Raw genomic sequence first — 22386 nt, forward strand, 5'->3', positions numbered from 1 at the left:
CTCGAGTGTAATGGCATGCCCTCACTCGGGCCCCTAGTCTATCTCTTCCGAGAGACAAATCAAATGCCACCGGGTTTCTTCTCGACGATCAACAACAGCCGATCATCTGGGTAAAATTAAGGTCCAGAATCCGTTGCCTTTCCGTTTAAGGAACAACAAATCACAACTCGGAAACATATTCCGAGTAGCCCTGTGGCACTCGGACTTAACTGAAGGATCGATTTATTTGTTCTACGAAATCTCAACCGATTCAGGGGCTAATGATGTGGTCACCTATTATGGGTAGGGTCAAGGACCCATCATTTGGGACCCACATAGGGCGCATCACCATCATAAGTAGGTCCCTGGACCATGCCAGCATTCGGATGCATGCATCAGGAGGATCACTCGGACGGCTCTACAGCACTCGGGCAACCACGCGTCACTCGGTGGACGAACGACCACTCGGACATACAGGACAAGGAGGCGTCGTGGGAGCTGCAACAATCGAGGAATCCTAAGTCATCCAGTAAATAGAGTTATGACTACCATTACCTGTAACTGATGTAGTATAGGCTCATTACACTAGTAACTGCCTCATTCAATAGCATTAATTGCACCGGCGGCGTGGGAGACATGGGGCTGCAACTCACTCTATATAAGCCGCTCTCCTCTCCATAGCCGGGCACGTTCAACCCTTGTAACCATATCTATCAAATCAAAGCAAGCCTCAGGGCACGAAACTTAGGGCTTTTACCTCCACCGAGTGTTACACCTATGCCGTAGCTAGTCTCTGCCCCTTATTCGTACCTCTAGTACTCATTGTGAGGATCATAACCTCGACAACGAGTTTTAGTGGGGCTCCTCCCATATAGGAACAAAGATGTACATGTGTGGGGACTCTAGCTCCCGTGACGCGCGTCACGGTACGTAAACCTAGCGGCGGCCGCCAGGGATCCCTCTCCCATCCCCCCCCCCCAGCGAGCGCGGTAGGGCGAAGCCTGATCGACGGCGGCAGGAGGGTGGTCTCGTCTCCTGCCGTGGGGCCTATCGCGAGGGCCGAGGCGGACAGGCCTAGATGCAATGCTGGCGGCAGGCGCAACAGCGCGGCGGCGCGCCAGAGCTCGTCGGCCATGGCAGCGCGGTGGCGGCATGTTAGGCGTCGAGGTGGTGTGCCTGCTGGGCATTTGAGGTTGCCGGCTACAGCGGATGGGCCAATCTAGCCGCTCAAGCGAGGCGGGCTGAGGGCGGCGTGGGCCGTGGGTGGCCGGCTCCGCCATGGCCGTCAGATGGTGGAGTTAGCGGTGTGGCCGGATCGGCCACAAAAATCTCACATGATTTTGCCCGCACAATTGTTTGTGACAGCCCCCTCGATCGCACATGAGCGCTTTCGCTCCGCATGTGTGACCAGAGGAGATATCACTGACGATTTATCTGAGTTGTGTGGGATGGACCCCCTATCGCCTATCTAGGCAAGGCGGCGGTTTAAAACTGTGTATATGTGGGTAAAAACCGTTTGCATAGACTCGTCTACACTAGTCTTAAGTAACAAGTTTCAGATTACGTAACTTGAATGAACAAATAAACAATTAGTATGGGAGAAAGAGATTTCAGAAACACCTAGTATATTGATCGGTGTGGTTGAAAGAATTGGACAGTTACATGGTCGATGAAACACCAGAAGGATCAGATTGGTGGATTTGTTCTGTGGATTTGTGAAAGAAGTTTCTTCGGAACGAAAAGCATGTTCCTCACTTGCCGATGCAGAATCGTGTGACAAATGAAGTATAATAACGTCCAAATCGTTTCCACATACTTGAGGAAGAACAGATGGTAAAGATGAGGTTCCATGGGTTGATCTAAAGTCCGCTAATCTGCACGGATAAGATGGCAGGTAGAAAGGTAAGACAACGAATGCCGATTAACAAAGAAAGGTAGGAGAAGAGAAAGAGTAAAAGAGAAAATCACCTATGGAACTGTAACTTCAATCCATCAAACTCCGTTCGAAAAGATCCCACATGAAACAAAACATGCAGTACGTCAAGCATGAAGGAAAGAAATTGTGTGAACACAAACGCAGTAGAAAGGATCGGATTCGAAGGGAAATGAAAAATATGAAAGAACAATGTGGATGAATACAAAAAAGAACTAATTAAGATGCAGAGACAGAAGTAAGGAAATGAACAGGAAGCACGTAAAATGATAAACATGTATAGAAAAATATGGCAGTACATACGATGTATCTGTACAACACCAACATGTATATTGGAACTATTTCACGTATTCATAACGTACGAACATTACCTGTCATTTTACCTATTCTGAGAGCACACAAATGCACGAATCACGGCGCAAACGTATCAAAAAGAAAAAGTCTAAAATAAACCTTAAACTTGTAGATGAAAGCTAAACCAAACCTTAAACTTTGAATCTCGAAAATCAGCACACAATTGTCCACGTCGCAGGCAAGGTTGCGGCCGGACGCGGCTGGGCCGGCCCACCAGACGTGAAGCACGTATTTATTTATTGTAACGCGCATCTAAAACTACAGAAAAGAACTAATTAAGATATACATCTAAAAGAACAATGTGGATGAATACAAAAAAGAACTAATTAAGATGCAGAGACAGAAGTAAGGAAATGAACAAGAAGCACGTAAAATGATAAAACATGTATAGAAAAATACGGCAGTTCATACGATGTATCTGTACAACACCAACATGTATATTGGAACTATTTCACGTATTCATAACGTATGAACATTACCTGCCATTTTACCTATTCTGAGAGCACACAAATGCACGAATCACGGCGCAAACGTGTCCAAGGGAAAAGTCTAAAATAAATCTTAAATTTGTAGATGAAAGCTAAACCAAACCTTTCCTGAAAATCAGCACACGATTGTCCACGTGGCAGGCAAGGTTGCGGGACGCGGCTGGGCCGGCCCACCACACGTGAAGCACGTATTTATTTATTGTAACGCGCATGTAAAAATACAGACTCACGTGGAATCGAACTTAATACCTGATGGTTTTAATCTCGTGCCGCTAGCCAGCCTAACCAGTGGATTTTGGAGATTACAGATAAGCGCAAAACTATCTAACAGCATACCGTACGTCGAGATTTGAATTTTTTTTTTTTGAAACATTACCCTGACAATTGTCAACAATTTTCACATACACATATTCTTAAAGCAAAAATTAAAATAAAAGTCCAAATTGAACAAATTTTGTAATTACGACCATTTTTTGAGAAACAAAAAGTAATTTTCTAAAACATGAAACATTTTTTAAATACCCAAAAAAATTGAATTGCGAACACTCTATGAAAAATGTGAACAATTTTTTTAAAGAGCACTACAATTTTTTAAACCTGAACAAAATTTAAAAATGCGAACACTTTCTAAGTTTTTAAAAAATGGGAACATATTTGCAAAAAAAATCGCACTTTAAAATTTTGTTCAGGTTTCAAAATTGTTTGGTTTTTTCGAAAAGTGTTTGCACATAAAAAATCTTTGGAGATATAAAAGATGGTTCATGTTTTCAAATTTTGGTTGTGTTTTAAAAAAAAGGTTCATAATTCCAGAACATCCAGAAAATTTTCGGAGTTCAAGATTGTTGATAATTTTCAAGAAAATGTTTGGGAAAAAACAGAAAATTTACAAATCTGGATGTTGCGTTGTGTGGTTAAATAATTCCGCGCTTTTAGCTTATCAGTAGGAGCCATCTGTTGGAGTGGTTAGCAGAATTAGTTAAGCAACGCCAGGTCACAAGTATGATTTCCAGCCGTCTCTCTTTTTTTTGTATTTTTCTTGCGTGTCACATGGCTGGTGGGCCGGCCCAGTAGCGTCCAGCGCAACCAACTATCCCGGGTTTTTGTCTCAAAAAAAAACTATCCCGCGTTTACTAGCACATATGCCCGTGCGTTGCAACGGGAGAAAAATTGGACATGTCCTCAAATTAAGTGAAAATTGTATGTGCAAACACAGTTGTTCTTCACTACAAGGAAAGCGTTAATTGTTATGTCCATTATTTAAAAGTGTGCTATCCATTACAAAATGGTATTTGGTATATCTTTTTCAATAAGAACGTGTATTAATTGAATATGTAGTATAAGGTTAGATTACCTCGACCCATATTTACTCAGGCTTGTGCAATACTGAGAAAATTTAGTGTACTGTATGACAATCATGAAACCACACCGAACCAGGACCATGGTCCAAAATGTCACTATCATCTATAATCAAGTGAACACCGACACTAAAAAGGATAGTGGTTCTAAAATTCTAAAGAACATTTAGATCATCTACTAAATCTGTTAAGACTCCCTGAAAATAAACCTCCTCAAAGAAGAAGATGAGAAGGAGAGAAATACACAGTTACAAGACAAAGCTTGATGACACAGCCAACATTAGATGCTTGCTCAAGGTTTCCAACAGATTTTCCCCAGGAAGAGGAGCTCCCAGAACAAACTCAACAAGCTCGTGTATTAATTGAATATGTAGTATAAGGTTAGATTACCTCGACCCATATTTACTCAGGCTTGTGCAATACTGAGAAAATTTAGTGTACTGTATGACAATCATGAAACCACACCGAACCAGGACCATGGTCCAAAATGTCACTATCATCTATAATCAATTGAACACCGACACTAAAAAGGATAGTGGTTCTAAAATTCTAAAGAAAATTTAGATCATCTACCAAATCTGTCAAGACTCCCTGAAAATAAACCTCCTCAAAGAAGAAGATGAGAAGGAGAGAAATACACAGTTACAAGCCAAAGCTTGATGACACAGCCAACATTAGATGCTTGCTCAAGGTTTCCAACAGATTTTCCCCAGGAAGAGGAGCTCCCAAAACAAACTCAACAAGCTCAAGCAACGACAGCAGGTCCCTATCACAGCAAGAGGAAAAAAAGATGAATTGGACAATGAGAAGTAGCAAACAATGTTGTGACACAGTAAGCTTGCAAATAAACCACACTATTTGAAATAATATACCGCAAAGAATGAGAAAATGTGCATGTAGATTCACTAAAGAAAGACTTTTCAAAAGCACATTTACTCGTGGAGCTATGCAAAAAAGAAATTACCTTTCGAAATGCCACTTATGTTGCCAAAAGCTAAAAAAAGCAGCGAGCAACAGCACTATTGTTATCACAGCATCATATATTCTGCAAATATCTCAAAACATATACGTCCTAGAGTGAATAGAAGAAAAAACTACGACTGAATGGACCAATTGTTCCAGCACTCGACTCTATATCCCTTGCTGGGTGTTTGTCTCTTAATTGGGAGTTTATCTAAATAATTGAATTCTAATCAGGGATGGACTGGCTCTACTATCTGCAGGCAAGAATATGATGTTGGCTTGCTAATGTTCAGGGAAAGAGAGTAGCACCTAACGCTAGAACTATGATCGGTTAGCTCCCAAACTTGAGAATCATGTGTGCACTGGCAGCAGCAAGAGGATGTTTCAAAGGTATGTTTACTGGGCATGCCTATTGACCATAAGGCAAATAAAGTTCTGCTTCATCGCAGTTTGGACTACACAGTAAGTGCAGAATGCAGCTCTTTAGTGTTTCTACATGTCTTTAATGGCACTGATTATCTTTCTGGTCATTAGTTTACCAAGTAAAATTTATTATTGACTTACTTTGGCTGATATATTTGACACAACTATCTGGAACTTTTCTGTTGTTCTTGAGCCGGCAACATGACCGGCCTCGGCGACTTTGCTGAAGGCACCATTGAACCAGCTTGTTCCAGCAGACACATATCAACAAGTAGAGGAAATAAGGGCGAAGGATCAGCCATACTGATAAAGGACATCATGTGTTACTCCAAAGGTGCAAATATGTTACAAAGGTCTACATTTCATCAAGATACATTAAAACTTGATCACCAGATGATATAAAACACACACACATATTGAGTAATTCAACTGTAGCAAAAGCTTGTAAAAGAAGAGACCCGTTGGTTTTCACAGCAGAGCCTGTATCATTTAGCTTGCGCTCTACGGCTAGCAAATCAGCCATTGTTTTGTGAGAAACATGGAACCTTTAGATTCAGATCGGATAAGTAACAACGACAGTCAACCAAATAACACTTGTAACTAAATTATGCGGACTAACCTGAAACTGCTTTTTAGATGAGCTAACCTGAAACTTTTAAGCGGACCTGAAACTAACCTGAAAGGCAAGAGATATGGGGTGGAGCTGGTGGCGTGGAGGTTGGGCCTGATCCTGCCTTGGAGGGACAAGACGACCGGACGAGCTCTCCTCACTCCGCCGCAGTCGGCGTCGTGCTTCTGCGACTCCGCTCCACGGGCGCGGCGTGGTGTGGCCGATGTAGGAGAGGAGACAGGATGGAGGTGGGGTGAGCTGATGCTTCTTCGATCCAGCGGTCGATGGGAGAGGACAAAGGAGGACAGAGCTCCGCCTGCCGCGCCCATCCTCGAATCCGCCGCCCTGTCCCTCCGCGGGAACGCCGTGCGTGATCCAGGGCTTCGCTCGACAAAGGCCTCCCGTGCAGGCGCTCTGGCCACCTTCAACCAGGAAAACGGCGGCGGCGCCCAATCCTATTTCGCGAGAGAGAGAGAGAGACGTGGGTCGGGAGAGGGCACAAATCCTCGCCGGCGTCGACCGGCGGCCGGTGCAGCACCGGATCGAGCGTCGCCGGGGTCGGTCGCCTCGTGGCGGCTGAGATCGGGAGGAGAGGGAGAGCCCGTGCTTTTCTACAACAAACACAGCTAGCTCTGGTGGTTGCGCCATTATTTGTTGGGCTGCAAACGGGCATGTGGGCCTGATTTACTGGGCCGAAGCACACGGGCGGGTATTGTTTGGATCGTTTGATGCACACGACGTGGTTCCCCGAATTAGTACCACCTCGCTTATATATTTTAAATTGGTGAAAGCGTAAATTTACAGAAAGAAAGCGTATTGTGACGGTGAACCCGACAAAGTTAATTCGTGCTTTATTATTATTAGGGAAAGAAAATAGACCGGGATCAGCGAATTCGGTGTGCTAATTTCAAGGATTCAAAGATCAGGGTTTGATTTAGATTTTGTCTACAAGTTTAAGATTTATTTTAGACTTTTCCCTGTCCAAAACCGCGGAGTGAGCATGACACCTATGAAAACGTTTCTAGCTGATCGGGACTGCTATGGTTTCACACCCAAAGAAAACAGCATGCTACGGGTGGCAACTGTACCCATCGACGACTTTGGACATTGCCCGTCAAAGACGGCAGCGAAACTTCCTGCCTTCCCCCCATCAGATGTGTAATCTCTCTCTCACATGTTGTTGTCGAGTAGACGACAGTAGTATTGATGAGCACCAAGGACATAAGGACATAGTAAAAGTTAGACTAAGCGACTCCCTTTGACTGATTAAGGTTAAGTTTTCTCTTCTGATGCTCGATGATTTGTGCAGCTCTCGTCTCGGCGAGAGCATCAAGCAGAAAAGCACCACTACTTTTGCTTGGCTCTGCGCAACTACTAGAGAAAAATAGCCTCGACCGTGAGTGAAGTGACAACCATGGCTGCCAAGAAGCTCGTGCTCCTACGCCTCCTACTCGTGGGGTTCATAATAAACCATGTAGCCCGCAGCGCCGGCGCCGGTGACGACGACCACCAGTTCGTCTACTCCGGCTTCGCCGGCAGCAGCAGCCTGCTCCTCGACGGCGCGGCGTCCGTGACGGGGAGCGGCCTCCTGGAGCTCACCAACGGCACGCTCCGCCAGAAAGGCCACGCCATCTACCCGACCCCGCTGCGCCTCCGCGGCCGCTCCTTCTCCTCCTCCTTCGTGTTCGGCATCCTGTCGGCCTACCCCGACGTGAGCGCCAACGGCATCGCGCTCTTCGTCGCCCCGACCGCAGACTTCTCGGGCGCCATGGCGGCGCAGTACCTCGGCCTACTCAACAGCAGCAACAACGGCAACGCGACCAACCGCGTCTTCGCGGTGGAGCTGGACACGATGCAGAACAACGAGTTCAGGGACCTCAGCGACAACCACGTGGGCATCGACATCAACAGCCTCGTGTCGGTCAACTCCACCGACGCCGGCTACTACGACGACGACGGCAGCGGCAGCGGCGAGTTCCGCAACCTGACGCTCATCAGCCACGAGGCGATGCAGGTGTGGGTGGACTACGAGGGCGGGACCGGCAGGATCAACGTCACCCTGGCCCCCCTCAAGACGCGCAGGCCGGCGAGGCCGCTGCTCTCGGTGGTGCAAGACCTCTCGGAGGTGATCCCAGACACGGCGTACATCGGCTTCTCGTCCTCGACGGGCCTGGTCAGCTCCCGGCACTACATCCTTGGGTGGAGCTTCGCCGTGGACGGGCCCGCGCCCGCCATCGACATCGCCAGGCTGCCGAAGCTGCCCCGCGAGTTCCCGAAGCCAAGGTCCAAGGCCATGGAGGTCATCCTGCCGATAGTCACCGCGGCGGTGGTCCTCTTGGTGGGGACGGCCCTCGTCCTGCTTAGGAGAACGCAGCTGAGGTACAGCGAGCTGAGGGAGGAGTGGGAGGTGGAGTTCGGGCCGCACCGCTTCTCCTACAAGGATCTGTTCCGCGCCACGGAAGGGTTCAAGAACAAGAACCTGCTGGGGGTAGGAGGATTCGGGAAAGTGTACCGAGGAGTTCTTCCGGCGTCCAAATGCGAGATCGCCGTGAAGAGGGTGTCGCACAGCTCGAAGCAGGGCATGAAGGAGTTCGTCGCCGAGATCGTCAGCATAGGGCGGATGCAGCACCCCAACCTCGTACGGTTGCTCGGCTACTGCCGCCGGCAAGGTGAGCTGCTTCTGGTGTACGAGTACATGCCAAACGGGAGCCTTGACAGGTACCTGTACTCTCAACCTCAGGAGGCCGACGACAAGCACAATGGTACTCTGAATTGGGTTCAGAGGCTTGGGATCATCAAAGGCATTGCATCGGGGTTAATCTACCTTCATGATGAGTGGGAGAAAGTTGTCGTCCATCGCGACATCAAGGCCAGCAACGTGTTGCTCGACAGTGGCATGAATGGCCGGCTCGGCGACTTCGGGCTCGCGATGCTGTATGACCACACTGCCGACCCGGAGACCTCGCATGTTGTTGGAACCATAGGGTACCTAGCCCCGGAGATCGGCCGCACCAGCAAGGCGACCATCCTGACCGACGTGTTTGCCTTCGGCATATTCGTGCTGGAGGTCACCTGTGGGCAGAAGCCCATCATGCAAGATTCGAAGGATGATCAGCTCATGCTGGCAGACTGGGTGGTGGAGCACTGGAACAGAGGGTCACTGGTTGAGACGGTGGATAGCAAGCTCCAAGGCGACTACGATGCCGATGAGGCGTGTGTGGTGCTGAAGGTGGGGTTGCTGTGCTCTCACCCGTTTCCTGAAGCAAGGCCTACTATGCGGCAAGTCTTGCAGTACCTGAATGGTGATATGCCGGTGCCGGAACTAGTTCCGGCGCACCTGAGCCTCCAGATGCTGGCGTTCATGCAGAATGAAGGGTTTGATTCGTACATCATGTCCTATCCTTCGTCGGTGGAGAGCGTTAACAGCCTCACTAGCCTTGTGCACGAGAGATAGGATAGGGTGTTAACATTGGTTTCTTTGTATGTATTCCTTGTATCTTGTATATGGGCAATTAAGCTCATACTTGTGTATGGTATATTTGCTCATCAATATATATGCCTTGCCTGAATGACCATGTGCACAGCACTGGTGCTAATGCCCGAGATTTTAAGCTCTTTTAGGGGGGAATTGTGCCCTACATATATTTATTTATTTCTTGGCATGATGAGTATAAGAGAAGAAGAGGGGTTCATTCTTTTTTCTTTTGCGATAGACACAAATCCATTTATAGAGAGGCAATAGTTAATTTCCGATTTTCATGCTTAATCTCTTCTCGCTTGATGTGTTTTAGCAAAACTATAAAATAACAGGGTGCTTGGATACGTTTTAGTCCCATGACTAAAAGTGGTGGGACTAAAACTTTGCTAGCCTCATCCATGCTTGGATCCAAATACTAAAAAGACTAAAATCAAGTTAATGAGCATTTATTATCCTCCAAACCCTCCAATCCAGAACTCGTCTGTGTTAAAGGAGAGGAGTTAAATGAGGAGAGAGAAGACTAATCCACATTTTAGTAGGGGTACCCCTGACTAAAAAAATTTAGTCTCAAAACTAGTTTTAGCCCCTCTTTAGTCAGGGGTGCTTGGAACTTTAGCCTCTTAAAAAGACTATTTTTAGTCAGACTAAAATAAGTCTCTTGGATCCAAGCACCCTCTAAATCAGGCACATTGTACGTCAATGCATCCGAAATAAATCAACCTTTGACTTTTTTTTAAGTGCCGTTGCACATTGTTTTGCGTAGAACACGGCAAGTTGCCAACTGATGCGACACCCTTGTTTGGATCATCGACACTAAATTTTCCTCTGATCCAAAACATCAGTTGCCACTGTGAGCCTGACCTGAGGTGAGCATGCTGGTGTGGCATTAGGCAAACCTTATTCCAGCCAGACGGCATTGTTAATCAATCAATCAACAGCATGCCACTTGTACAAGGCTGGGACCAGCAAGTTTATATTGGAATGCAGTACCTGAGAAAATATGCTGTATATTGAAAATGATAAGATCAAGAAGAGTTGGCGGTACTCATCTTTCAGACCGATCCAAGGTGATCCTTAGACCAGACTTTTATTACACCCACACAGCGACGGGGCTCAGTACACTGTGCGCAGTTGGCGTCGTCATGGTAGCTGCGTCCTTGTTGACTTGGACTGATTGGCTGACTCCATCGGCCGTTTCCTGCATTTTTCTCCCGAGGACAGCAGGCCTGTGGCTCACCTTCATTCTGAGGATTCCTGATCCATGTTCCAAGATACACGTCGCCGTCTTCCTGCGGACTAGCCGCCGCCCGCCGGCCGGCGGTCGGTCATCGGTTCACACTGCTGCGTCCGAGTCAGATAATTAATACTACTGTCCAATGAAATCAGTCCGCCATTGATGATGTGACTTTCATAGTCGCTCGCGGAGACGCATTCTACAACTCTTCAGAAAGGCGCCTCGTCACTTCATCAGTTCAGTCCACGAATGGCGATGGTGCACATGTTCTTCCTCCTCCTGATCCCCTTCCTCTCCGCTGGCATCATCCTTCCACTTCCACCCGTCGCTGCCGCCGCCGACGCCGCCGACGGCGAGCAGTTCGTCTACGCCGGCTTCACCGGCTCGAGCCTCGCCCTCGACGGCGCCGCCACCATCACGGCGGGCGGCCTCGTGGAGCTGACCAACGCCACCACCCACCAGAAGGGCCACGCCTTCCACCCGGCCCCGCTGCGCCTCCGCGGGTCCCCGGACGGCGGCGGCGGCACGGTGCGCTCCTTCTCGGTCGCCTTCGTCTGCGCCATCGTCTCCAGCTACACGGACTTCAGCACCCACGGCCTGGCCCTCGTCGTCGCGCCCGGCGTCAGGAGCCTGTCGGCCGGGCTCACGGACCAGTACCTGGGCGTCACCAACGCCCAGAACGACAGCCGCGCGGCCAACCACCTGTTCGCCGTCGAGCTGGACACTGTGCAGAACATCGAGTTCCGCGACATCAGCGCCAACCACGTCGGCATCGACATCAACGGCCTCGCCTCCGTGGCGTCCCACGAGGCTGGCTACTACGACGACGACCGTAACGGCGGCGGATTCCATAACGTAAGCCTTATCAGCCGTGCCGCGATCCAGGTGTGGGTGGACTACGACAGGGTGACCACCCAGATCGATGTCACCATGGCTCCCCTTGGGATGGCGAGACCCAGCAAGCCGCTGGTCAGCGCCACCCAGAACCTGTCGACCGTGCTGACGGAGCCGTCGTACATCGGCTTCTCGTCGTCGACGGGCCCGGTGAACTCCCGGCACTACGTTCTCGGCTGGAGCCTGGGCATAGACAGGCCTGCCCCGGCCATTGACGCCGCCAAGCTGCCAAAGCTGCCGCTGCTGGGGTCCAAGCCTCGCTCAAGAGTTCTGGAGATAACCCTGCCAATAGCAAGCGCGGTCGTCGTCCTCGCCATCGGCGCCGCCCTGGTTCTGGTCGTGAGAAGGCGCCTGAGGTACACCGAGGTGCGGGAAGATTGGGAGATGGAGTTCGGGCCGCACCGGTTCGCGTACAAAGATCTGTTCCATGCCACAGATGGGTTCAAGGACAAGCACCTGCTTGGCGCAGGAGGCTTCGGCATGGTGTACAAGGGGGTGCTTCCGGCGTCCGGGGTAGAGATCGCCGTGAAGAAGGTGTCCCATGGATCCAAGCAAGGGGTGAAGGAGTTCGTCGCGGAGATCGTAAGTATTGGCCGCATCAAACACCGTAATCTTGTGCAGTTACTTGGCTATTGCCGGCGAAAAGACGAGCTCATTTTGGTGTACGATTACATGCCAAACGGTAGCCTGGACAAGTATCTATACGGCCAAGGAGATGGAGATGACCTCACCTTGGACTGGGCTCAGAGGCTGCATGTTATCAAAGGGGTCGCTTGTGGCTTGCACTACCTGCACGAGAGGTGGGAGAAAGTCGTCGTCCACCGAGACGTCAAGACAAGCAACGTGCTCCTCGACAAGGAAATGAATGGACGGCTAGGCGATTTTGGGCTTGCAAAGCTGTATGAGCATGGCACCAACCCACAAACAACACGTGTGGTTGGAACCACGGGGTACCTAGCACCGGAGCTAGTGAGAACGGGGAAAGCCACCCCTCTGACGGACGCTTTCGCCTTCGGAACTTTCATGCTCGAGGTTGCTTGCGGGCGACGACCAATCAAGCAAGACGAGCAAGGCAACCAAATCTTGTTGGCGGACTGGGTACTCGAGCACTTGCATAGAGAGTCACTCGTCGAGGCAGCGGATCCAAGGCTGCAACACGAGTACAACTCCGATGAGGTGTGCCTAATTCTCAAGATTGGACTGCTCTGCTCACACCCGTCTCCCTCTGCAAGGCCCACGATGCAGCAAGTTTTGCACTATCTTGATGGAGAATTGCCACTCCCGGAGATGACACGCGCAACCTTGAACTTCAATTTGTTAGCTCTTAAGGAGAGAAAGGAGTTGCATTCCATGTCAAGCCCATTCTCATCGACCACGATGACCGTTGGCACCATATCTGACCTCTCTGGCGGAAGATGACACACATGATGTTTGATTTTAATACTGTATCATGTACTTGCTCGAATTCTTAACACCTTTAAATAATATTACGATACTTAAAATATTAGGTGACATATGACATGATAAGTGGATCTTGTTATACTTAAAATATTAGGTGACATATGACATGATAAGTGGATCTTGTTAACCGTATGTAGGGCACCTTAACAAACATATTCTGGTTTTGATATTATGTAAATTCATTTTCATTTTTACTATCACACCATAGTTCAGATTTCAATGATTGCTTGGAAATAAGAGGTGGGTAAATATTGGCAAATAGATTACGTGCATTCTTTCTTGCATAAGGTTTCGAGTTTACATGACAACTATTCTTGTCGGACATGGTTTAGAATGAAACCAATTGGATTTGTATGGAATGTATTTTAGACAAACAAGAAGTTGCTACAACTTAGACCACTACACTCTTGGTCTACTTTCAAGTTAATCAGCCACACGCACACTCAAAGCTCTTAGAGCATCTACACCCAGACTCGTCGAACGCTCCCTATATGTCTGGGCAGATGGCTCGGTTAGTGATCGGTCACAAAAACATGACCCAGTCGGGAGTCTCAAACCAGCCATATATGTTTGGGTTGACCGGCACCCCTCATATCTAGCCTAAATGTGTGTCGGATATGAGGAGATCGGGACGCTCCCGAGCAAGTCTGTCACGTAGGATCTGTTCCACGCCGCCCCACTCGACCCCAGATATATTCGTCACCATCCGCATCCCGGCCCAAACCCCAGCCACTCCACTCCACCCCACCCCCAAGCTCCATTTCAACGATCTCCGACATGTTAGGCAGCGGATCCGACTCCGAGATCTCCTGATTAGTCGACTGGGGCATCGTCCCATGTGGGGACGAGGAGGCGATGGTCGTTCGCATGGCCCTCCGCCACTCCCAGGAGGAGTGAGCCCGCTCACAATTAGAGATTGATCCCGCTGGAATCCATTGCACCGATGCAAAATGGCGCTCGAATCTGTCGGGGCTGGTGGCTCGAGATGTGTGCCCTCTGCCTCGCCAGATGTGGTGAGGTTCGTCTCTCGCCCCAACTCCGGTGTGGATGCACATGAGGGTTATAGGGAGGGGTGTGCCCATCATGCGAGGCAATGGGCGCGGGAGGCCGATGCCTGCCTTGCTGCCGACATGGCCTTGAACGAGGAAGTCATCTGTGTCCACGACTCCACATCCTCTAGAAGTGAAAAAGGAGGAGGATGCGGGCCCTCGCACGAGAGCAGAACCGGACGGTCCGTGGCATGGCCGGACTACCCTCCAAAGAGAAGGAGGAGGATAAGGACGGATAGACAACTCCGACGATGGGCTGGGCAGATCCGGCTCGATCGATTTTGCGTCTTCGAGCTCTACTTCCGCAACTAAGGGGGTGTTTGGTTCCAGGGACTTTTTTGTGTTGGGACTAAAAAAAGTCCCTAGCAAACCAAACAGGTAGGGACTATTTTGGGACTTTTTGCTAAAAGTCCTTAGAAGCACCTCCTTGAGAGTCTTTTTCAAAAAGTCCTAGGGACTAGAAAAAGTCCTAGGACTAGAGAACCAAACACCACCTAAGATGTCAAGGGCACTGCCAAGGGCAAGGACAACTGATGGTTCTATATTTTATGCATTTTTAGAGCTCTTTGTTATATGTTCTCTCCATGTAACATGTCCCATTGAACCAAACATATGTTTATTATGCATGATTACCTTTTTTTAACTCCTTTTCACTGTGAGCATTGCATAATTAGCTCTTGCAAATGATGTAAGGCTATTTGACGATTAATAAAATGCCACGAAAGCTCCTCCCATCTTAGTGACTGAAACTTAACAAAGTCTCGATCAAGTGACAGAACACAAAGAAAATTTACACAGATCTCCACGTTGATCTAACTAATATAGTATCATTCGACTGAGATTGAGCAATCGAGACCTCCATAGCCAAGTGGAAGGCACGGTTTCCACGATTTACTGTGCCCAAGTCAGGGATGACTTGTCCACTCACAACCGTCGGATCGAGAATCGAAGCACGAGATCGACTCAGGTGCGCTCCCACTACCGTCACGCACCGAAAGCGAAGTCCCGAGACTGCACGCTGAAACAGGCACTACACTCCCACTCCCGACGCGCACCGCGCCGCCGGCGGAAGCGATGGCGGAGCTTCGGCACTCGACGGCGGCGGCGGCCGCCCGCGCATCCAACTCTCCGGCAAAGCGCGACTCCGACGCGTCCTCCGCCTCCTCCCCATTCGCTTCCACCTCCGCCGCCCGCGGCCGCGACGACGACGGCAAGGACGCCCATCGCTCCTCACCTCTCCTCCCGCACCACCATCACCACAAGCAGCTCCTTCCGTCCCCCCTCCGCTCCCTCCTCGCCCTTGAGGACCCGAGGCCCCCGACCGCCTCCCTCTCCTACCGGATCTTGCTCGCCGTCCTCGCGCTCCTCCTGCTCGCGGCCCTCTTCTCCGCGCCCTCCCTCTGGTCCAGCTTCGTGAGTTCCCGTTCCTCCCTCTGCGCTCGGTTTCATCAGAATCCCAACCTAGCACTTACATTTTTGTTTGTTTATCCTAGAACGCGCCCTACTTGTGCCAGAAGGAGGGGATCACGCTGCATTGCCCTCAGGTGAAGTGCTCCTGATCTCGGCAACCATTCTGGCGATTCGTGTTCACGTGAGAAACTTCTGTTCTGATGAATTCAATTGTGTTGGGCGCAGACGAAGGAGCCTCTCTCACTGTGGGAGAACCCACGTGCTGCCACCGCGTCCTGGAAGCCCTGCGCAGAGCGTCGAAGCGATGAGCCCTCAGGCAAGTTCAGCATTGACATTACTTGAAAGACAAAAAATGTAGCATATGCTGCACCATTCACTTTTAGCCTTGCTGTACTCAGTCACTGTGAGGTCGCTTATTGCTTAACCACACAACCTAGACTTATGGCAATTCTTTTAACTCTTGGTATGTTTAGTGATTACTGTGATGTGTGAAATTTGTTAGGGTGGCTAAAACCTGAACTACGGTGTTCTTCGAGAGTCGAATTGTGACCCATAGTTCCATACTTCCATACTTCCATTTCCATGTAAGGTTGCAGATTTATGACGCAGCATATGGGAACTGAATCCATCTTATTGCTATGAAATACTGCCAACATTAATGTGGGGTTAAAATTGTAATGCACTTCTCATTCATAGACTTCTGTTAGCAATGCGAGTCAGAGCACAGAATACTTTCTATGTAAAGCACAATGCCAGTTCTGATGAAAACATTTTCTAGCCATGTTTTTGTGATATTTCCCCATAGAACCATAGTGTTTCCCTGCAAGAAAGGATACCTCAGTCAGTGGAGAGATGTGCACCCTCTTTTATATTTACCAACTTTTCGGTCCAAAAAAAAACAACATCAACTTCTGCCTTTTACATCAAACATTTGTTTCCTTTCATGATTGGGCCCTGATAAGTGATAATAATTATATCATTGTATATGACGCAGATGTCCCACCTGAGAACGAAACCTCTGGGTATATTTTTATTCATGCCGAGGGTGGACTGAACCAGCAAAGAATAGCTGTATGTATGCACTCCTGTTTTTCTCAGCCTTCCTCACCTTATTTTGTGTGATTGTTAAATATTTGTTTCAATGGTGCAATGCTTTTTCCTGCTTAAGCATAGTTCTGAGTCTCTGAATCTCGCTGTTACATGAGAATTGTTTTTCCTATGATGGTGGTTGTTGCTTAAGTGTCATCAGCTTACACCTTCAATATATTTATGCTAATTCCTTTTTATAGCATGTTTTTTCAATGATCTTCTGTTGCTTATTTAAGAAATAAAATTATATTCTCCTGTCGTTTAATACTTATTTATGTACCTGCCTAAGAAGATCATGCCAATTTCTTAAGCAGTGGGTAGTCGTAACGAGTTTCCTAAGCTGACATTGAGTTTCAGTTACAACATAGGCCCGCCTATTACTTTCTAACCTTTGGTGTTTCTGCAGATATGTAATGCTGTTGCAATTGCTAAGATAATGGAAGCAACACTTATTTTGCCAGTTCTGAAGCAGGACCAAATATGGAAAGACCAGACGTAAGTGCTATTTTCTCTTGTTACTTCTTCTACTTGTCTATTCCCCTGCTGGTATATTGTTCTTTAATTGATAGTCCTATTATACAAAATTCGCTTCACAGATATTCTAATGAAATTGTCAGTTAAACTGAGGATATTGTCCTACTAGATTTAAAAAAAATGAACTATGGTTATTCTAGCCGAATCAGTCAGTTTTTCTGCAGGCATGTGACACCAATATGCTTCTGGTCTGAGTATCGGGTTCATCTTAAGGATAATTTTCCCTTGTACTACTCCTGGAATGATCAAAATACCTGCTCGCGAAAGTCACTGTTCTTCTTCATGCTTTACTATGACTGTATTGTTGTTATAGGATATCCTAATCAGGGGCAAATCCTCCTTGATGCTACACTGGTGAATTAGTGACTACATTGTACATTGACATTGAAGTGGAGTTTCAATATGAATTTTATAAAGTGGAAAATTTACAACATCGCGTTTGCAGGTTTAAAGTTTTCTTACTCCCATACTGGGTTTTGAATAATGAACTAATTGATACTCCCTCCGTTTCTTTTTACTCCGCATATTAAGATTTATTTAAAGTCAAACTACGCAAAGTTTGACCAAAATTATATTAAAAAATATCAACATCTACAATAGTAATGTTATATAATATGAAAGTTAATTTCATGGTGCATCTAATGATATTGACTTCGTATTATGAATGTTGATGGTTTTTCTGCAGTAAATTTGAAGATATCTTTGATGTGGATCATTTTATAAACTATCTGAAGGACGACGTACGAATTGTCCGAGACATCCCTGACTGGTTCACAGAAAAAGATGAACTCTTCACCAGTATAAAGTAGGTTATGCATTTTCTTTTACTCCCTGCCTTAAGTCTTAGGGCATATTTGCTTCGAAGGATTTTTGTATGAATTTTGGAGGATTGCAATCTTTTAGATTCTTTCTATATGGGTTGTTTGATTTTAGGACTGTAATCCATATGAATTTTTTCCTTTAAACTCATCGCGGACTCTATTTCATAGGAATATTTCCTTGAGTAGTACTTCTTCCAAAAAAATATGGTTTCCTTTGGTGCAATCAATCCTAGAGGATTTGAGGTGTGACATTGCAATCCTACAGTTTTACTATCCGTGTGTGTTCTGGAATCTTGTGAATCGAAGTGGCCACTACCGCTACCTTTCTGAAATTGACATTCCAGCAACCCGCAAATACTAGTGGCACTGAACTTTTTCGTATTTTCTGTCATCAGTGGCTTTCTTTTTATAATTCAATTGAATTTATCTTATGGCGAAGTCCAAAATTACATCCATCTTGATGTACTGTAAATCTTGTGTGTTATCTATCATAGCTATACTTTTTTGTTAGAAAGTAGGCTGACTAGACTGAGGTCCACCATCGTAGGTATACTGCTGATCTGATGCAGTTTATTCTGAAGGTCATCCTTGTTTCTGTCTCAAAATTAATACAACTGGACTGAGAGATTAAATGCTCAAATTAACCACTATTCGCTTAAAATGGGAGTTTTGAAGCCTAGTAAATCAAATCAGGTGTACATACATTTCCATTTTTACTCGCTGAGAGATATTTGAAATACACTATTTTCTGGTTTCCTTCTTATGAAGTTGAATGTAGATTCAGGAATTGCTGGAACTGTTACTTCTTTTCACTACCATGGTAAACCTGTCTTTTTGTTTTCTTACTTGTCTCAATGTAATATCTGTTCTGCTTATAGCGGGTGTTAGGGATCAAATGACTACATTGTGTTGATATGTTCTGCATATAACAGTATTGCAATGTGGTCTATGACAGGCGTACTGTGAAGAACATCCCAAAGTATGCATCTGCACAGTTTTACATTGATAATGTACTTCCAAGGATCAAAGAGAAAACAATAATGTCTATTAAGCCATTTGTCGACAGGTTGGGGTAAGTCAACAGTTGAATGCTACTATATTGTGGTAATTATTCATACATTTGTTGTCTTAACCCAAAATGCCCAATCTGCTTCCATGCTACGGTAATGAGAACATTGTTGTTTCTTTATTTATTTATTTTGTTTATTTTGTGCTGTAAAAGTTGCATTGTACGAAATCTCTAATGTGATGTAGCAGTAGAAATAAATATGATGCAAATCTTCAATTTCAGGTATGACAATGTTCCGATGGAGATTAACCGACTAAGATGCAGAGTTAATTATCACGCCTTAAAGTTCCTACCTGATATTGAAGAAATGGCGGATAAGCTGGCAACAAAGATGAGGAACCGAACTAGTAGCGGGAATCCGTACATGTAAGCTACAGCAAATCTCTTCTGTTCAATCTCTTTGGAGTTCATTGCTTAGGGAATGCTTAATGGATGATCAAGTAATTGTCGCTTCTTCTAAAGGGCCCTTCATCTGAGATATGAGAAAGGAATGGTGGGCCTGTCCTTTTGTGATTTTGCTGGAACACGTGAGGAGAAAGTGATGATGGCAGCCTATAGACAGAAAGAATGGCCACGGCGCTTTAAGGTCATCTCAAATTTCGGTTTTTTAGCAGTTCTGAAATTGCAGTTATCTCATCGAACTTCAAAGTGATGCCCACAACATAGCTTTCTAATGGTTTTTTATGTTATTATCCGCACGCAGAATGGATCTCACCTGTGGCCATTAGCATTACAAAAGAGAAAAGAAGGGCGTTGCCCCCTTGAGCCTGGTGAGATAGCTGTGATCCTGCGAGCACTGGGATACACAAGGGAGACGCAGATATACGTTGCATCAGGGCAAGTGTACGGCGGCAAAAACAGGATGGCTCCCCTCAGGAACATGTTCCCCAACTTGGTGAGTACTACTTGCACAGCTCAACCGAAGTGCTTCTTCACTGCCCTTGCAGACACATTACCACGTTCCATCAAGTTCTTTTTATTCTGGAATAAGTCCATTAAACCCCACAACTATTGCTTAAATCTAAAAATCACGAGTCGAGGAGCTTTAAATGCCCGGTTTCGAAGCAGTGATCGTCTTCCAGACTTGCAAAATAGTTGAGGGGCGAAACAGACTTATTCATTTCCTGCTCTTCTCCCTGAATGCATTTGCCATGACAGACGTAAATTTTGCATATATGCGGTATGCAGGTGACCAAGGAGGAGCTGGCGAGCACGGCGGAGATGGAGCACTTCCGGAAGCACGTGACGAGCCTGGCGGCGCTGGACTTCCTGGTGTGCCTCAAGTCGGACGTGTTCGTGATGACGCATGGCGGCAACTTCGCCAAGCTCATCATGGGGGCGCGGCGCTACAGCGGGCGCCACCGGCTCAAGTCCATCAAGCCCGACAAGGGGCTCATGTCCAAGTCCCTCGGTGACCCGTACCTGGCCTGGGCCTCCTTTGCTGAGGACGTCGTCATCTCGCACCAGGCCCGGGCCGGCCTCCCCGAGCCCACCTTCCCCGGCTACGACCTCTGGGAGAACCCCCTCACCCCCTGCATGTGCAGAGCATGAGACCGACCGAGTAGCGGCAGACGAGTGACAGCCACTGCTAAGCTAGCTATAGTGCTTTCATTGATGTCCTCCTGATTTTGTTCATATAACACTACTACTAGCAGTAAGTGCTCCTGCAGCCTTGGCTATCTAAGTTTTTGTGTTGTGTAGATTATCAGAATTCAGTAGTGGTTCACCGGCTAGATTGGTGCATCCATGCACGGCGCAGAGGCACGGTTTCTCGAAACAGATATTGCGTTCTTGGCTGATTAATCGTGCGATAAAACCCCACGAGAGGCAAAAAGGAAATGCCAATTGTTCAGATATTGCATTCTTGAGCTAGCCAGTTCTCAGTTTCTTTTAACCCCTTTTGATTCTGTTCATGTGACACCACTAGCAGCAAGCCAGTAAGTACTCTTGTGCTCCTGGCCATCTTAGGCTACTGCCTCGCCAAGATCGGTATGCTTCTGTGTACACTCTGCAAAGCACGGTCTCTTGATCCAGATATTGTATTCTTGGCACGGGCCAGCCACGTAGAAAGTTACTGCATTTTTAATCGACGAGTGTGTGTGCCAGCGGTGTCTTTTCGTTCAGGCACGGCCCTCAGCTTCAGTCTCGAGGGAAGGGAATCGCAGAGCAGTGGAAGACACGCAGCCTGGGCTGCCGTTTAGTCCCACCTCGCTACCTGAGCAGCGTGTTGCGTGGTTTATAACGGGAAGCGCTGCCCCACGTATCGTGTTCGTAAAAAGGAGAGACGGTTGGCATCTCCCCTGACAGGGACGGGAACGGTCTTCGGACTTTCCTCTAGCACACTGCGGTTAAGGCTACCCGCTTCGGCGGATCTTACCCAAATTTTTTTACCATTTCCTGCGCTTTTGCACCCAATTTTTTTTTACCATTTCCTGCGCTTTTGCACCCAATTTTTTTACCATTTCCTGCGCTTTTGCACCTATACTTGTCACGTATTAAAAAAATACTCCTGTCACATGCCTTTTTCATTGTATTCGTCAATTATTTTTGCCATTTCCTGCGCTTTTACACCAATACTTGTCACGTATTAAAAAAAATACTCCTATCACATGCCTTTTTCACTGTACTCGTCAAATGTTAAGCTGTTTGATTGTTTTGTATCCGCAGCGCCTTAATACTAATCACATTCTGATTTGCTTATCATATTTGCTGTGTTTTACAAAAGAATTTAGCATTTCCGTATTGCACCTATACTTGTCATGCATTAAAAAAATCCATGCTTTTTGTTACACTATTTTTCTTAACACAGTACAGACGCAAGCACTCATACATACGCGTATACACCCACCCCTATGAACGCACACCCTATCCCTATGAGCACCTTCGAGAGACTGAGCCGGCATATCATCTTGAGATTTACGAAGTCACCGAGGGCGCTTCATCGTCGACGGGAACGCCTCCTCCTACTGAAAGCGCATCGCTGAAAAAATCCAGAAATAATGCGAGCACCGGGACTTGAACCCTGGTGGGCTAGGGATATCGCTGTTCCTCTAACCATCCAAACATAGATGTCATATCCAACCTCGATGACGACAGGTGAAATGGGATGAAGACGAGGTCACCGGACTGTCACACTGCCGTGCCTAGACAAGAAGTCGACTCGTCACGTATACATGCGTCCCATCCATAGCATTCACCATCGACATGGTGGGGCTCAAAATCATGATATAAACACTAAAAAC

The 22386-nt window shown here is 47.2% G+C and overlaps 3 protein-coding genes and 1 non-coding gene across 4 annotated transcripts; 3 read left to right on the forward strand and 1 right to left on the reverse strand.

Annotated features, from left to right (window-relative positions):
• Positions 1–4587: 4587 nt before the first annotated feature.
• On the reverse strand, positions 4588–6833 carry LOC123143909 (uncharacterized). The gene is made up of 2 exons (XM_044562901.1): positions 6172–6833; positions 4588–4875 (listed from the first exon to the last, which is right to left on the reverse strand). Exons 1-2 carry the CDS (start codon positions 6432–6434, stop codon positions 4752–4754), a joined length of 387 nt encoding a protein of 128 aa, XP_044418836.1. The 5' UTR covers positions 6435–6833; the 3' UTR covers positions 4588–4751.
• A 546-nt stretch (positions 6834–7379) lies between these two features.
• LOC123143910 (L-type lectin-domain containing receptor kinase SIT2) lies at positions 7380–13360 on the forward strand. Its single transcript, XM_044562902.1, has 2 exons — positions 7380–9480; positions 11405–13360. The coding sequence occupies exons 1-2, from the start codon at positions 7520–7522 to the stop codon at positions 13128–13130; spliced, it is 3687 nt and encodes a 1228-aa protein (XP_044418837.1). The 5' UTR covers positions 7380–7519; the 3' UTR covers positions 13131–13360.
• A 1868-nt stretch (positions 13361–15228) lies between these two features.
• On the forward strand, positions 15229–21000 carry LOC123143911 (protein PECTIC ARABINOGALACTAN SYNTHESIS-RELATED). The gene is made up of 11 exons (XM_044562903.1): positions 15229–15634; positions 15715–15765; positions 15857–15947; positions 16626–16702; positions 17127–17215; positions 17940–18059; positions 19031–19147; positions 19367–19510; positions 19607–19730; positions 19848–20039; positions 20333–21000. Exons 1-11 carry the CDS (start codon positions 15296–15298, stop codon positions 20693–20695), a joined length of 1707 nt encoding a protein of 568 aa, XP_044418838.1. The 5' UTR covers positions 15229–15295; the 3' UTR covers positions 20696–21000.
• Positions 21001–21409: 409 nt separating this feature from the next.
• LOC123146644 (U6atac minor spliceosomal RNA) lies at positions 21410–21533 on the forward strand. Its single transcript, XR_006472854.1, has one exon. It is a non-coding gene; the product is annotated as a U6atac minor spliceosomal RNA (small nuclear RNA).
• Positions 21534–22386: the final 853 nt, after the last annotated feature.

Source organism: Triticum aestivum, chromosome 6D, assembly GCF_018294505.1.
Source record: "Triticum aestivum cultivar Chinese Spring chromosome 6D, IWGSC CS RefSeq v2.1, whole genome shotgun sequence".
Classification (NCBI taxonomy): domain Eukaryota; kingdom Viridiplantae; phylum Streptophyta; class Magnoliopsida; order Poales; family Poaceae; genus Triticum; species Triticum aestivum.